Raw genomic sequence first — 15,430 nt, forward strand, 5'->3', positions numbered from 1 at the left:
AAAAAAACACACCATTCCATGTGAGGCATCCCAAGCAAGGGCTCAACCTCCTTATTAATGTGCAGTCCTCGGATGAGGGAGGGTTTAAGTGTCCTTCCCATCTCTCCCAGGGGCCTCTGAGACATTTGTGTGAGCGACAAAATGTGCAGATCCTAGAGAGAGGTGGAGGCCTTGGCACCCATGCCCAAGTCCCTTCTCTGTTGAGAGCACCTGGGCAACATGTTGGCTTCGTAGGAATTGCTGATCAAGTCTCTGAAACGCTCCTCTCCCCATGCAGAAAAGTCGGTCTAGACCTTCATTGTGCTCTGAGCTTCTCTTGCCCACCCTGTAGCTGCTTCTGGAGCAATTCACCAAATCACCCCAGCCACAAAGCAGATAAAAGTCCAGCCACCTAGGAGGGGCCCTGGATCTCTCTTCACACATAAATAAATGAATATTATATATATATATATATATATATATATATATATATATATATATATATATATATATATATATTCTCAAACTATAAAGTCCAAATTGCTCAACTGGGAGCAGAAAAAGACCCCTTGTCTCTAGCTCCACCGCCACCTGCTATGCCACAGCACCAGAACAGAACCCTCTTCCCAGACCGTACCAAGGCTGGCCTCTGTCACATGTGTCCCCAGGTCTGCAAGGAGCTTCTGTTCCTTTTTCTTTTCTTTTCCTTTCTTCTCCTCTCTCTCTCTCTCTCTCTCTCTCTTTCTTTTTCTCCAGGGTTATCACTGGGGCTCAGTGCTGTCACTATGAATCCACTGCTCCTGGTGGCCATTTTTTCCATTTTATTGGATAGGACAGAGAGAAATTGAGAGAGGAGGGGGATGTAGAGGAGAGAGAAAGACAGACACCTGCAGACCTGTTTCACCGTTCCTGAAGAGTCTCCCCTGCAAGTAGGGACTGGAGGCTCGAACCTGGGTCCTTACACTTAGCACTATGTGCGTTTAATAGCATGCGCCACCACCCGGTCCCCAGGAGCTCCTATTTCTAACAGACAGCTGGAAACAGCAGCACTAAGGATGAGCATTGTTAACTCTGACTGGAAATTGCCACTTGCCCTAAAAGCTTTCTTGATATTATTCCCTTTAATTCCCCAAGAAACTCAGAGAGCAGGCGAGGAAGTAGCTCAGCAGCTGGGAGAACACCGGACTTGCATGCCTGAAGCTCCCGGTTCAACCCCTGATGCCGCAAGTGCCAGAGTGAAGTTCTAACTCTCACTTTCTCTCTGTCTGTCTCAGGTGAGATGGCCTCTCTCTCTGGCTTGCATGGAATAAATAAAATTTTAAAAAATTCCAAGGAAATTGAATAAACCACCTAGCTGCTGATTAACAAAGGCAAATAAAGAAGCCAGTGAGTAATTCTATAAAAAGTGGTAACTTGGCAGATGAAGCAGAAACTATCACCCTTTTCCAGATAAGACAGATAAGGCTATTCTTTTTTTTTTTTTTTAAGTTATTTTTCTACTATCTTTATTTATTGGATAGAGACAGCCAGAAATCAGGAGGAAGGGAGATACAGAAAGGGAGAGAAGGGGGCAAGGTAGCGACACACCTGGCTAAGTGCACACAGTACGAGTGCAAGGACAAGAGCAAGGATCTAGGTTCGAGCCCCTGGCTCCCTACCTGGTGGGGGGATGCTTCACAAGTGGGGAAGCAGGTCCACAGGTGTTTATCTTTCTCTCCCCCTTTCTACCTCTCCCTCTTCTCTCAATTTATCTCTGTCCTATAAAAATAAAGGTTGCCAGGAGCAGTAGATTTGAAATGCTGACACGGAGCCCCAGAGATAACACTAAAAACAAAACAAAACAAACAGAAACGATAGAAAGGGGGAGAGAGAGAAAGAAGCACCTGCAGCACTGCTTCGCCACTTGTGAAGCTTTCCTCCTGCAGGTGGGGACGAGGGCTTGAACCTGGGTCCCTGCGGTTGTCCTTGTACTTCATACTATATGAGCTCAACCAGGTGCACCACCACCCGCTTCCCCCCCCCCCCAGGCAATTCCTCCAGCTTAGCGGGCTCCTCCAAGAGTAGTCAGCTCCTCACAGGGCTCTGGATGTGGCAGCAGCCCTGGGAACCAGGGGTCAGGTCCAGGAGAAAAGGGAGTGGAGCACTGTGCTACTCACCTCAGAGACAGACACTGGGCAAGGGGTCTGTACACAGTGTAGCAGGCAGAACCCCCAACTTGGGCTGACAAAAGGGGGCACGATGGATAGGGTGCCCAGAGGGCTCCCATCATATCAGTCACAGACCACAGCTATGGGCATAGTGGCTCACAGGCTCTGTCTGTCCTGCTCCCTTCCTGGGATGCTGGGGATGGGGAGAAGGCATGAGTTTTCCATATCCCAGGGCAATTCCTGACACATTCAGTGGCTCCAGTATGACCTGAGCCTTGGGGGTCAACTGTCCCAAAGATGCTATGAGGCTATCAGAAGCCCAGCCCAGAAAGACATGAGAGTCGATAAACACAACGGGGACATATGCCTGAGAGCTGGTCCCCTCAACTCTTATGAAGAAGCAAGCATAGCCATTTGCCGGAGTGACATATAGACATGAACGGGTTAGAACCCCATTCCATGGAGGTTGTTGGGAAGAACTGACATAATGTTAGAAAGCAAATTGTTCAATAAACAGGAACCCAAAAGTAGGAACAGAGCAAATGAAGCTAAGTGTCTTCATGTGGGAGGAAGCTAGAAAGTCTATTTTAGGTATGTTCCATGTGGCCAGTGACTTAAGTAATTTTTGCCTGAGGCTGATATCTAACATGCAGGTGGACTAAAAGTTTTGTCTGGGGAGATGGTTTCAGAATTGGGAATAGGCCTAAAAAGTTGGATTAGGGCAGAAAGTAGCTCTCAAATACGGGAAAAGTATATAAATATCATTAACTGTTAATCCCATCTATCTGACCTAACATTCATGTCTATTCCTAGTTAGCACAGGAGCCCGAGTGACCTCTGAGTCTGTCAGTTTGAGCTCGCATGGTCACAGCTAGGAACATTCTAGGCTGCATTTGTTTCAGGACCAGTCTTCCTCGAGTGGCAGAGTAGGCTGACCCAGCCTTCATTCGGAGAGTAGGGCAGTGCCTAAAATCGCTGTTCGACAGTAAGGGCAAGGTCCTGGAGGTGCTCACAAGAGGTCTTGGCTTTATATCATAACACCGTTCAGCCACCAAGCTGCAGATACTTCCATGATGCCATCCTGACCTTCTTGGACAGATGACCTCACCAATGTGTCTTAGAACTCCACCTCCCCAGAGTCCTGCCCCACCAGGGAAAGATAGAAACAGGCTGGGGGTATGGATCCACCTGCCAACACCCATGTCCAGCAGAGAAGCAATCACAGAAGCCAGAACTCCCACATTTGGCACCCCATAAAGAATTTTGGGGACTTCCGGGAGGCGTGACCATGGAATAACTGGGACCAAATCACCTCTCCCCCCAAGACAATAAATAAATACAAGAGACCCAACTGAAGTCATAATTTATAGCTGAAAGTTCTGCAGCCTCAGGTGGGTGCTCGAGTGCGGTTGGAGCAAAAAGGGGTGCGGGCACGGGTTGAAGAACAGGAAAGTCAAATCAGAGCTCTGGGTGGCATGGGAGCTGTGACATTTTGGTAATTTCACTTTAAGTGCAGCAAGCAAGGAGCATTGTTCCTAGTGCCGGAAGAAAAGTGACAGGGACTTAAAACCTCTCAGTCTTTGACTCAGGGGGGCTTTAGCCTTCTGAATTCAAGGCAAGGACACAACATAAAACAGGGCCTTTATGACCACAAGACAGCCCAAAACAACCACCACATCCCACCAGCCACAGATCATACAAACAAGAGAAACCTAGAGATCACAACAACACCACCTGCTGGCCATCAATAACCAGCGCAAAAAAAAAAAAAGTGCAAGCAGAGAAACAGAACTAATAGCCAGCTATGCTGTATCAGCCAGACAGAAATGAAACAGAGGAATCCAAGGAATTACAGATTTAGAGGGACTCTCAGAGATGGACTACAGAAAGCTCATTATGAGGACTCTCCAAGAATTTAAGCAAAAATTAAAAGAGCATGTTACTATGGAATTAAAACACAAGAGAGAGGAACTTGTAACAGAGAATTCTCAAATCTTGAAAGAACTTCAGTCAGAACTCCAGGGAGTAAAAGACACCCTCACTGAAATCCATGCCCAGGTAGAAGGCTTAGGAAGTAGACTCACACATTCAGAAGAAATAATCTCCAATCTAGAAGATACAGTCAGTCCACTCTTTCAATTCAAAGATGAGGGAGAGGAATGGTTTGGAAAGACTGAAGCAACTCTCTGTGAAATTGCAGACTCCATGAAAAGATCGAATATAAGAGTGATAGGTATATCTGAGGAGGAGGACAAGGCCAAAGGCTCAGAGTCCATTTTCAGAGCAATTTTAGCTGAGAACTTCGCTCACTTAGGAAACCATCAGAACATTCTCATTCAAGAGGCAGAACGATCATCCAGATTTATAAATACAAAGAGACCAACACCAGGCACGTTATTGTAAGACTATCAAAAGTCAACGATAAGGAAAAAATTTTGCTGGCTGCTAGGGAAAGGAAAGAAGTTACATACAAAGGCAGAGCTATAAGACTTTCATCAGATTTCTCTTTACAAGCTTTAGAGGCAAGGAGAGAGTGGAATGACACATTCAAAGTTCTAACAGAGAGGGAATTCCAGCCATGAATCTCGCATCTTGCAAAATTATCCTTCAAATAGGAGGGAGAAATAAAGGTTTTATCAAATATTCAAGAACTCAAAGAATTTACCACAATCAACCCCGCCTTACAAGAAGTCCTGAACCTCACAAGAAAGGAGGAAGCAAAGGAATACACGTTCCAAACACCAAGTTGCAGATGCTACCATGATGCCAACTTGACTCCCCCAGACAGACGACCTCACCTGTGTACCCTGAAGCCCCACCTCTTCAGAGCCTTGCCCCAGCAGGGAAAGATGGGGGCAGGCTGGGAGTATAGATCAACCTGCCAATGCCCATGTCCATGGGAGAAGCAATTACAGAAGGCAGCCCTTCCACCTTCTGCACCCCATAATGACCCTGTGCCCATGCTCCCAGAGATTAAGAGTAGGAAAGCTTCCAGTGGAGGGGATGGAATATGGAACTCTGGTGGTGGGAAATGAGTGGAATTTCCTCCCTTTTATTCTATGGTTCTGTTGATATTTTCTATTTTTTATTTTACAAGTAAATTAAATTTAAAAAAGAAAAAGAGAATAGAGGCAGGGCCAGAGGAAAGCTTGGCAAATATATACAACAGGAGATATAGATAGCTATAGAAATAATAGTCAACTTATATCTGTAACCTTGGGACAACTGCTGTAGTTCCCAATGGAAAGAATGGTGACACAAAATTTTGGTGGTGGGAATGGTATGGAGTTATATTCACGTTATCTCATAATTTTGTAAATCAATAATAAATCATTAATAAAAATAAAAGAATTTTGGTCCATACTCCCAGAGGGATGGGGTAGACAGAACTCTGGTGCTGGGAACTATATGGAACTGTACCCTGTTATCTGACAATCTTGTTAATTATTATTGAATCACTAATAAAAAATTAACACAAAAAGAACTGACATAGTGGTTCCAGGGATGTCAATGCACATGAAGTGAAGGTTCCCCTGGCTTATCTGGCGGGGGGCAGGGGAGTGGGGGTTGGGGTGGGTCAGAGCCTCTGACTGGGCAAGTCTGGGCCTGGATCTGAGACTCTGCATTTCCAACTGGCCCACGGCAGGCCCTGCACACGACTGACATCTTTATTGCACCCAACTGAGCACGGATCCCAGTCCTGCCAGTGGGGCTTGGTCATGTCACGTGAGCTGAGCAATCACCCCCATAGATGTCTATGCCCTGCTCCTGGAGCACGCAATGCCTTCCACAGGTAGGCTCTGCAGATGGGACTGAGTTCAGGGTAGCAAGGCAGGATACCTATCCTGGCTAATCTGGGTGGCCCTGTGGGCAGTCACAGACAGAAGAGGCAGGAGATGATGGGAGCACAGGGCAATGGATAAGAGCTGGGGCAGGATGCAGGAGTCCCCCTGAAGCAACCAGCCCTGTCGATAGCATAGTTTTAGACACAAACGATTCATTTCAGAAATCTGGCCTCCAGCCCTATTTTAAAGTAAATGTGGGGGACCAGGTGATGGTACACTTAGTACAGGATACATATTACCATGCACAAGGGCCTGGGTTCAAACCCCTGCCCCCCCCCCATCTGCAGGGGGTGAAGTTTCACAAGCAGAGAAGCAGTGTTGCAGGTGTCTCTCTTTCTCTCTCCCACTCTACCTTCCCCTCCTCTCTCAATTTCTCTGTCTCTATCACAAAGAAAAAGAAAAAAAAGGTTAAAAAAAATCACTGGGAGTGGTGGATTCATTGTGTAGGCACTGAGTCCCAGCAAAAATGCTGGTGGCAATAAAATAAAATAAAATAAAAGTGTGTATTGTTTGAAGTTGCTAGATTTGGAGTGATTTGTTACAACAGCAATGAGAAACCACAACATCACCCTCCAGCTAGCAAGTTCAGGGGGGCCAGTCAGACCAGGGAGTGGGCAGGCCATCTCCGTGACCCGCTGGTCTGCCAGGCCCTCTGACATATCATCGTTTGATTGCTCTTGCAGGCGCTGTGCCCACAACAGCCCCTCATGAGACAGGAAGGAAGTGGGTCGACAGAGAGGCCATCACCTGCTCTCCACCCAGAGCAAAAGCTGGAGGTGACTCTGGGGTGGCATCCTGGCTCACAGGTCTGTGCTAGACAAAGAGGGATGGCACCAAAGGCCCTTTGTTCTGTGATAAGGCCCTGCAGCAGTGCTACCCGGTGGGCATTTGATACACCTCATTGTCTCTGATTATCTAGGCCTGGGACTGGTACAGAGATGAGGGGAATCCCTAGTGAAGGAACACATGTGTTTTCAAGAAGGAACGGGGGCTGGAGAGTAAGGCAGAATTCCAGTAGCAAATGGGAGAGTCATGGCACCAGGGGCAGCTTTGGTGCTGTGGTGTTTCTTCCTTTCTGTCACTCTATCTGAACTCCAACCTTCTGTACCCCAAAAGGATTTTAGTCCATACTCCCAGTAAAGGAGAAATGACAGGGGAAGATAACCAGAGGGCTCTGAACTTTAACTCCATCAGGAACCGGAGAGAAAAGAGGGAAAAGGACATTTGGACGTAGTAATAGGTATATGTGTGACTTGGAAAGGAAGAGAAGACAGTACCATAGGGGAAAATGGGCAAATATATACAAATGTAGACAGATAGTTGTAGAAATAATAACTGACCCATATCTGCAACCTTAGGAGAACTACTGCAGCTTCCAGTGGAAGGACTGGGGATACAGAACTCTGGTGGTGGGAACGGTGCAGAATTATACCATTAATATCTCATAATTTTGTAAATTAAATCAATATTAAGTCACTAATAAAAATGCACTAGGCCCTGTGTCATGGAAAGAAAGCAGTGTCCAAGGACCCTGCTGTCCACAGCTTAGCATCTGAAAGAGAGAGGCAGGGGCCAGGTATGGCACACCTGGTTGGGAACACATGCTGCAATGCACAAGGATCCAGGTTCAAGCCCCCAGTCTTCACCTGTAGGTACACTCTAGAAGTTGTCTGGAGGTGGGCAGAAGGCTAAAAGAACTCATGGCCCATCAAATGGCTGCCAGGATGCCAACAGGTCCCAACCCCAAGGCAGTTGTGAGTAGATGAGTGGCAGGTGGGCAGACTCTCCACCTCTGTTCTGGAAGATTCAGGGCTGCTATGGAGAAGGGGGCAAGAGACCCAGTCCTGAGTCCCAGAGACCAAAGAAGGTGACAAAGAACTTATGGACTTTGAAGCTGCAGGGGAGACTGAAGCAGGGGGTGGGTTGGGTGAATGATACCCCATGGGCATCCTACCCTTCTGCCCCTGGGTCTCCAAGTGGGAGTGGAAAGAGGTCTCAAACTACAACTCTGAATGTGTCATTATCAGCAAGGTGAGCCTGTGGCTTCATCACCAACCTGAGACCCTTGAGAGTGTGGAAAGGAATTGTACGGATTAAGGGACGACCTATAACCAAGGTATGTGGGGACTTGTGACCTGGCAGGAGGGGTGCTTTCCAAAGCTTGGGTGTGTAAAGAGTCCTTTCTCTCTCTCTCTCTCTCTCTCCCCTTCTCTCTCTTCTCTTTCTTTCTCTGAGTTGACACCAGGGTTATCACTGTGGTTTGGTGCCTGCATGACAAATGCACCTCTACTGGCAGCCATTTTTTTCTTTATTGTTTTCTTACTTTTATTTGATAGGACAGAAAGAAGCTAAGAAGGGCAAGGCAGATAGGGAGAGAGACACCTGCAGCACTACTTCACCACTCATGAAGCTTCCACCTTGCAGGTAGGAACTGAGGGGTTTGAACCTTGGTCCTTGTACATGGTGATGTGTGCACTCAACCAGGTGCACCACCTCACAGTCCTGACCTTCAGCCTCTTACTGACACACTGAGAGAGCTTGTAACCCCAGAAGTGGTGATATGCAAGACCCTTAGCTGAGAGCTGGGAGCCAGGAGCCAGGAGCCAGGAGCCAGGAGCCAGAAGCTAGGTACTTAGGTATCAAGCACAGGTGTGTGTCTGCATTACCTGCTCAGGATAACACAGGTTAGGGATGCCAAAGAAAAAGACTGGCAGGAGAGGTGGTGGAGGGGGGGTATACAAAAGGCAGAGGGGGCAGAGTGCAGAACTTACCCGTGCACACCGTGGACAGAGTGAGGCTCGTAATGGTACCTTCCCTCCTGGTGTCTCATGTCAATGGGTAAGGGAGCGTGGAACGGCGGGAATAGGTGCTGCGGCCCTGCGGAGGGGAGGAGAGAAAACACAGGACTTTAAAAAGGTGTCCCCCTCTCTCAAAAAGCAATTTTCAAAGGGCTTGAAAGCTCCATGAATTTCAGAGCAAGGCAGCCAGGACGAACGGGGGGCTCCAGGGTGCCTGGGCGATCACACACCCAGGAAGCGGGATGAATAAATAATCAAAGTCAGCCCGAGACTCCGACATCTTCCACATAAAAGATCCCCAGCCGCACTCTTGACAAAGACAAGCAGCTCAGCACTCTTTGAACCTGAGGAGATTACAGGCCAGGCCCACAAATCAGCACCAACAGAGACAACAGGCTGCTGCCCATCCCGGCCTGGGCTGCCCGTGGCTCCAACTACCCCGGGTTATGGCATCAGACGCCCAGCCATGCCGGCTGGAAATGTTCACCTAGTACCATCTGTGCAGCCAGGCTACATTCCTGGCTGCAGCCAGGCTCAGGAAGCTTATGTCGCACAGAGCCACCTCCCGGCCCTGGTGGGTGGCTCACAGCAGACGCCGCTCTCGGGACTCATCCCTGACCCCAGCGTGCGCTGGGAGGGCCAAGGCGTGATTCCCGCTTCCAGAGGTGAGTCAGCCTCCTGTCTGTGCTTGGCCTGCCCTCAACAAATCATCCTGATAATTGTAGGATGTTCTTTGCTTATTAAAAAAAAAAAAGCCTCAGTGTCCTGGAGGCAAACGTAATTACAGGCTTTAGGGGGGAAAAAAGGCTCTTTAAAAAGCAGGTAAGCTGAGAAAAGGGCTCCAACATGGAGAATTTTCCAGCAGAGGTCTGTGGGCAAGTGGAATCAGATACTGAGTTTGCACTGTCAAGGTCTGTTTGTTTGTAGTCATCACTAGGGTTTCACTGCTCCTGGCTGACTTTTTTTTTTTTTTTTTTTTTGCCTCCAAGGTTATCACTGGGGCTCAGTGCCTACACTACAAATCCACTGCTCCTGGAGGCTATTTTCCCCATTTTGTTGCCCTTGTTGTGATTGCTGTTGTTACTGATGTTAGTATAGCTGTTGTTGTTGTTGCTGAATAGGACATAGAGAAATCGAGAGAGGAAGAGCAGACAGAGGGGAAGAGATAGACACCTGCAGACCTGCTTTACTACCTGTGAAGTGACTTCTCTGCAGGTGGGGGTCTGGGGGCTCGAACCGGGATCTTTACGCTGGTCCTTGTGCTTTGTGCCATGTGTGCTTAACCTGCTGCACTACTGCCCAGCCGTACTGTCTGGCTTTTGATCAAAATGATGAGTGTGATATTTGATTTGATTTGATTTTCCAGGGGTCTGCTTAGCTCTTCTGGCTCATGGTGGTACTGGGGATTGAACCTGGGACTTTTTGTGCATCAGTTATCAGTCTTTTTGCATAACTATTATGCTATCTCCCCAGCCCTCTTGGCTGACTTTTTCAGAAAGAAAAAAAGAAAGAGACAGAGGAAAGGAGGGAGAGATACTGTAGCACTGAAGCTGCCTCTAGTGCAGTGGGGAGTTGGTTGGGTTGGAACCTAGGTTGAATGCATGACCAAGCAGCACCCTCTGAGGAGAGTTATCTTGCTGGCTTTATCAGTTTATTTACTTAGTCATCACAGGGGTTTTGCCACTCCAGGACAATCTTTTCCAATAGAAAGACAGAGTCAGAGACCAAGACAGACAGAGATACCACAGCACCAGTACTTCCCTCAGTAGGGGATAGGATTCGAACCCAGGTCATGCACATGGTAGAGCAAGCATTCTATCCAGGTGAGCTGTCCTGATGGTCCAGAATGCTGTTTTACAAGACTGCAGATGCCAGGGCCAGGTGGTCATGTACCTGGTAGAGTGCACAGGCATGCTACCTAATGCAGAAGAACTAGGCTCCTACCTTCAAGGGGAAGCTTTGGGAGTGGTGGAGCAATGCTGCAGGCATCTCTCATTTCCCATCCCTCTCTATTTAGAGAGAGAAAGAGAGGCAGAGAGAAAGAGAGAGAGAGGAGGAGAGAGGCAGAGAGAATGAGAGAATGAGAGAGAGGGAGAGGGAGGGAGGGAGAGAAGAAGAGAGAGAGACACAGAGAGAGAGACAGAGACAGACTAAGACATTCAGAAGCAGTGAAGTCATCATGCAATCTCCAATCCCCAGTGATAACCCTGCAGGTTTAAAAAAAAAAAAGGGAGTTGGGCAATAGCGCAGCGGGTTAAGCACATGTGGCGCAAAGGGCAAAGACTGGCGTAAGGATCCCTGTTCAAGCCCCCAGCTCCCCACCTGCAGGGGAGTCCCTTCACAGGCGGTGAAGTAGGTCTGCAGGTGTCTATCTTTCTCTCCCCCTCTCTGTCTTCCTCTCCTCTTTCCATTTCTCTCTGTCCTATCTAACAACAATGACATCAATAACAACAATAATAACTGTAACAATAATAAAAATTAAAAAACAACAAGGGCAACAAAAGGGAAATAAAAAAATAAAATAAATAAAAAACAAACAAAAAAAACCACCACAGATATCTCTGAGTACAATCCATACGCCTTCTCGAAAATAACTTCATTTTCTGAGCAAGACCAGTACACTGCTCCATTACATCAGTGCCCAGTGCAGTCTCCACAGTGATGGCCAGTGCTGGCTCCTGGGGGGGGGTGTCTACTGACAGGTACCAGAGCAGGGAGGGAGTCTCCACCAACTGTCCCTGAGACTAGCTTTCATCCAGATCCACTGTAGGGTGAAGGCTGGCCCTTGTTCACCTGAGATCACAGGACCCTCTGAGCCCAGCAAGGGCTGTCCTCACAGGCCAGAGACTTTCAGAGGTTCAGGTGCGTCTCTTTTTTATTTTGATTTTTTACTGCCACCAGGATTATTGCCAGGGCTTGGTGCCAGCACCACCAATCCTCTGCTCCTGGTTGGCCATTTTCTTTCTCTTTCTCTCTTTTTGGCATCTGTTTCTCTCCTTTTCTATCTTATTGCATAGGACAGAGAGAAATTGAGAGAAGAGGGGGAGACAGTGAGAGAGAAAAACAGACACCTGCAGACCTCCACAGGTCGAGAGGGGGGCTAGAACCCGGGTCCTTGCATATGGTAATGTGTGCACTCAACCAGCTGTGCCACTGCCTGGCTCCACAGAAGTGTGTCCTTTGCTCAGAGACCCTCAGCTATATTGAAGGATGAAGGTTTCCTCCAGGGATGACTTCATCTAGAGCCGAGACTGGTCACCTGGTAGCATGTGCCAAATGGTGACATCACAACATCGAGAGGGATGTTCCACAGATGCTGGAGCAGAGCTGCGGTATCTCTTCCCCAGTCTATCTCTCTTTGCCCTTTACCTTTCTTATTTCTTTCTTTATTACTGGATAGAGGCAGAGAGAAATTGAGGAGAGGGGGGAGATAGAGAGGGAAAGACACACAGAAACACCTGCAGGCCTGCTTCACCACTCATGAGGATTTCCCCCTGCAGGTGGGGACCAGGGTCTTGAACCTGGGTCCTTGTGCACTGTAATGTGAGTGCTTACCCAGGTGCACCACCACCTGGGCCTGGCCTCTTTCTCTCTGAAATAAAAAAGATGGGAAAAAAATTAGTGCAGGACTGGTAAAGTCATGTATGCAAAAGCTCCTGGGTCCAAAAAAAAAATTTTTTTTTGAAACGTAAAAGAGAAGACATCACTTCCTCAGAGGCTGTCAGCAAGCTTCAAAGAACACAGAAATAACCATGAAGAATGGAAACTGCCGTCAAGTGGCATGTTGAGAGACCCTTCGACACATTGTTTTCATTGTGGGCTTTTTTTTTCCCCTCTTAAGTTAAAAAAAAATCCAAAATAAGTCATGTGCTTCCGGCAGAGGGGGAAACATCCACGCCATATGCTTTCAAAGAAACCGTCCTCTTTTCAAGTTTCTGAGGAAGAAATGCTAAGATGGGGATTTTTTTTTTTTTTAATGGACTGCCACCCCCTACCCCCACCACCAAAAAAAAAAAAAAAAAAAAAGAATGCACGTTTGTTTTTGATCTTACACTGAGTGAAGTCAGTCCATGGGTCTGAGGGTGGTAGAGGGACATTCTTCCCCCCCAAAAAAAAAAAAAAACACAACAATCCAGAGCTGTCTTGCACTATGTAAACACCAAATGCTGTTTGGCTGGCAGGCCTGGGTGGGAGGTGTCTGCCTAGGACGAAGGACGCTTGGGCACTAGAGAATCGGTCCTGCTGCAGTTCGTGCGCCTGCACAGACACTGCGCTGAGTTACTCCGGAGAGGACGGCTGAGCGCATACAGAGGGTTCAGTCAAAGGACTGGGAGCTGGGTCATGGAGGCAAGTGCAGGCAGCTGTGTCAGAGTCTGAGGGATCCTCTGTGGGTGAAGCGATGTATCTTGACCATGCTGCCCATTCTCAGGGAGAGCCCAAGTGACTATCCACAGCTCAGTGGACAGAAGACTACGATGAGATGGGACATGCTGGGGACATTTTCTGGGCTTTCGAGTCTCTCTTTCCCCCCACCCCCCTCCTCTCTCAATTTCTCTCTGTCCTATCCAAAACTGGAAAAAAAGGAGTGGGCAGACAGTGGCACACCTGATTAAGTGCACACATCACAGTGCACAAGGATTTCAGGTTCAAGCCCCTGGTTCCCACCCACAAGAAGAAAGCTTCATGAGTGGTGAAGTAGGGCTGCAGGTGTCTCTCTGTCTCTTTCCCTCTCTATCTCCCCCTCCCCTCTCAATTTCTGTCTCTGTCCAATAATAAGTAAACACATTTTAAAAAAAATGGGAAAAAAGGCTGTCAGGAGCAGTGGGTCTGTAGTGTATGCACCAAGCCCCAGCAATAACCCTGGAAGAAGAAAAAAAAGTAAAGAAAAGAAATCTGCATTTATAACAAGTGACTTGCGGTTGGGAGCCCCACCTGCTGGAGTAGCTGAACCCAGGTTCCAGCACAGCAGACAGGAGAGAGAAGCTCTCACAGTGTCTCTGCTGTCGGTTGAGCTCACTGGAGAAGCTCAGTGTGGCTGAGGACACAGCCCTGGGCGTGACATCCCCAAGCCCTCACCGCCCCCCTGCCATTCCCCGCCCCATTCCCCAGGACTGTGAGCAGCCCTTGCCCCACAGAGAATGCAGACTTGGGAGGACGAGGGGCTTGTGAGTCTCTGCAGGTGGTAAGAGCCAAAGTGTGGGTCTAGGGGAAGCATGGAGATAGGATCTTTCCCCTTGCATGGGGTGGCTGGCCTCAGTCTACATGGAAACTTGGAGCTGCGAGGATCAGCCCTCCAGACACGTGCCCCAGATGGCTAACTTTTTTCCTGGAGGGACCTGAGTCATCTGCCCAAGTATCAGGGCTGGGAGGCCATGAAGTGTCTAGGAGTCCAGCACAGTCTTGCTGCTAGCGCCTAACAAGCCCTCCAGGACTTCTGCACGTGGCAGTCATTCCCAATGAGTCATGAATGGGCTGTGTCCAGGCCCCCCCCCACACACACCTCCCACACACACTGCTCAGACACCGCCCCAAGGAAGCACTTAATAACAGTATTGACACTCCACAGCGTGCGATTAAAAAGCATCTGTCTCACGTGGGGTGGGGGTATAAAAAAAAGAGGGGGAATATTAAAACAGACAGGAAATTCCAACACCACAAGCTGGCTGGTGTCTGGTGGGCTGAGGTGCAGGCCAGTTGCCATCAGATCTGCTCCCACACAAAGCTTGGCAGGAGGTGGGCCTTGGCTGGGCCAGCGAATGCACAACGCCCACCAAAGGCATGGGCGGGTCTTCCCGAAAAGGTGTTGCTTGACAAACCCTGACAAAGTAGCTGCTGGGGAAGAGAGCTAGAGAGTGAGAGAGCCCCAAGCTGCTCTTGATGTCACAGAATAGCCTGGAATGCACCCCCCCCCCCCCACACACACACCGTAGACAGAATGTGTATGCCATTGTCAGTTCATATACTGAGATCTTCATGTTAGCTGGCTGTTAAGTCTTTGAAACCAGCCTTTGGATGATGGTTAGGACATGACAGTGGGGCCTTCTTAAACGACATTAGTGTCCTCCCTTTTTTTGTCTAGATTTTAAATATTGAGAGAGAGAGAGAGAGAGAGAGAGAGAGAGAGGAAGATAGGACCAGGTGGTATCGCACCTGGTTGAGTGCACATATTACCATGCACAAGGACCTGGGTTCATGCCCCAGGTCCCCACCTGCAGGGGGAAAGCTTTGTGAGCGGTGAAGCAGTTCTGCAGGTCTCTCTCACCCTTTCCACTGATTTTCTGAGTATCTCTATTTGACAATTAAAAGAGAGAGGGGGGTGAGGGAGGGGGGAGGGGAGGCAGAGAGGGAGAGGGAGAGGGAGGGAGAGAGGCAAGGAGAGAAAAAGAGAGAGAGGGAGGAGAGAGGGAGGGAGAAACTAGAATACTGCTCAGCTCTGGCATGAGGTGGTGTGAGGAATTGAACCTGTAGTCTTTGGGGCTAGGGCAGGCAAATTGGTGCTGCAGCAGATGCAGTTATTTCCCCAGCCTGAGGTCAGTGCTCTTACTAAGGGACTCAGAAAGAACCTTCAGCCATGAGAAGACACAAGGAGCTCTGACACGCCACGGAACCTGGGAATCTGCTTTCCCTCTGTGTTCAGTAGCCCATAGGAGCTGCCCTGAGA

At 48.5% G+C, this 15,430-nt stretch overlaps 1 protein-coding gene across 9 annotated transcripts in view; it reads right to left on the reverse strand.

Moving 5' to 3' along the window:
• GLI2 (GLI family zinc finger 2) overlaps nt 1-15,430 on the reverse strand; it is a 256,007-nt gene that overhangs the window by 61,976 nt on the left and 178,601 nt on the right. For 8 of the 9 annotated variants that reach the window (XM_060177971.1, XM_060177974.1, XM_060177975.1 and 5 more), the window contains one exon: nt 8,743-8,848. In XM_060177971.1, the coding sequence (XP_060033954.1) occupies nt 8,743-8,848 (106 nt within the window). Of the gene's footprint in view, nt 1-8,742; nt 8,849-12,244; nt 12,267-15,430 lie in introns of those variants that run through there. The other variant, XM_060177977.1, reaches the window with a different exon arrangement.

This window comes from Erinaceus europaeus, chromosome 18, assembly GCF_950295315.1.
Source record: "Erinaceus europaeus chromosome 18, mEriEur2.1, whole genome shotgun sequence".
In the NCBI taxonomy this organism is placed as follows: domain Eukaryota; kingdom Metazoa; phylum Chordata; class Mammalia; order Eulipotyphla; family Erinaceidae; genus Erinaceus; species Erinaceus europaeus.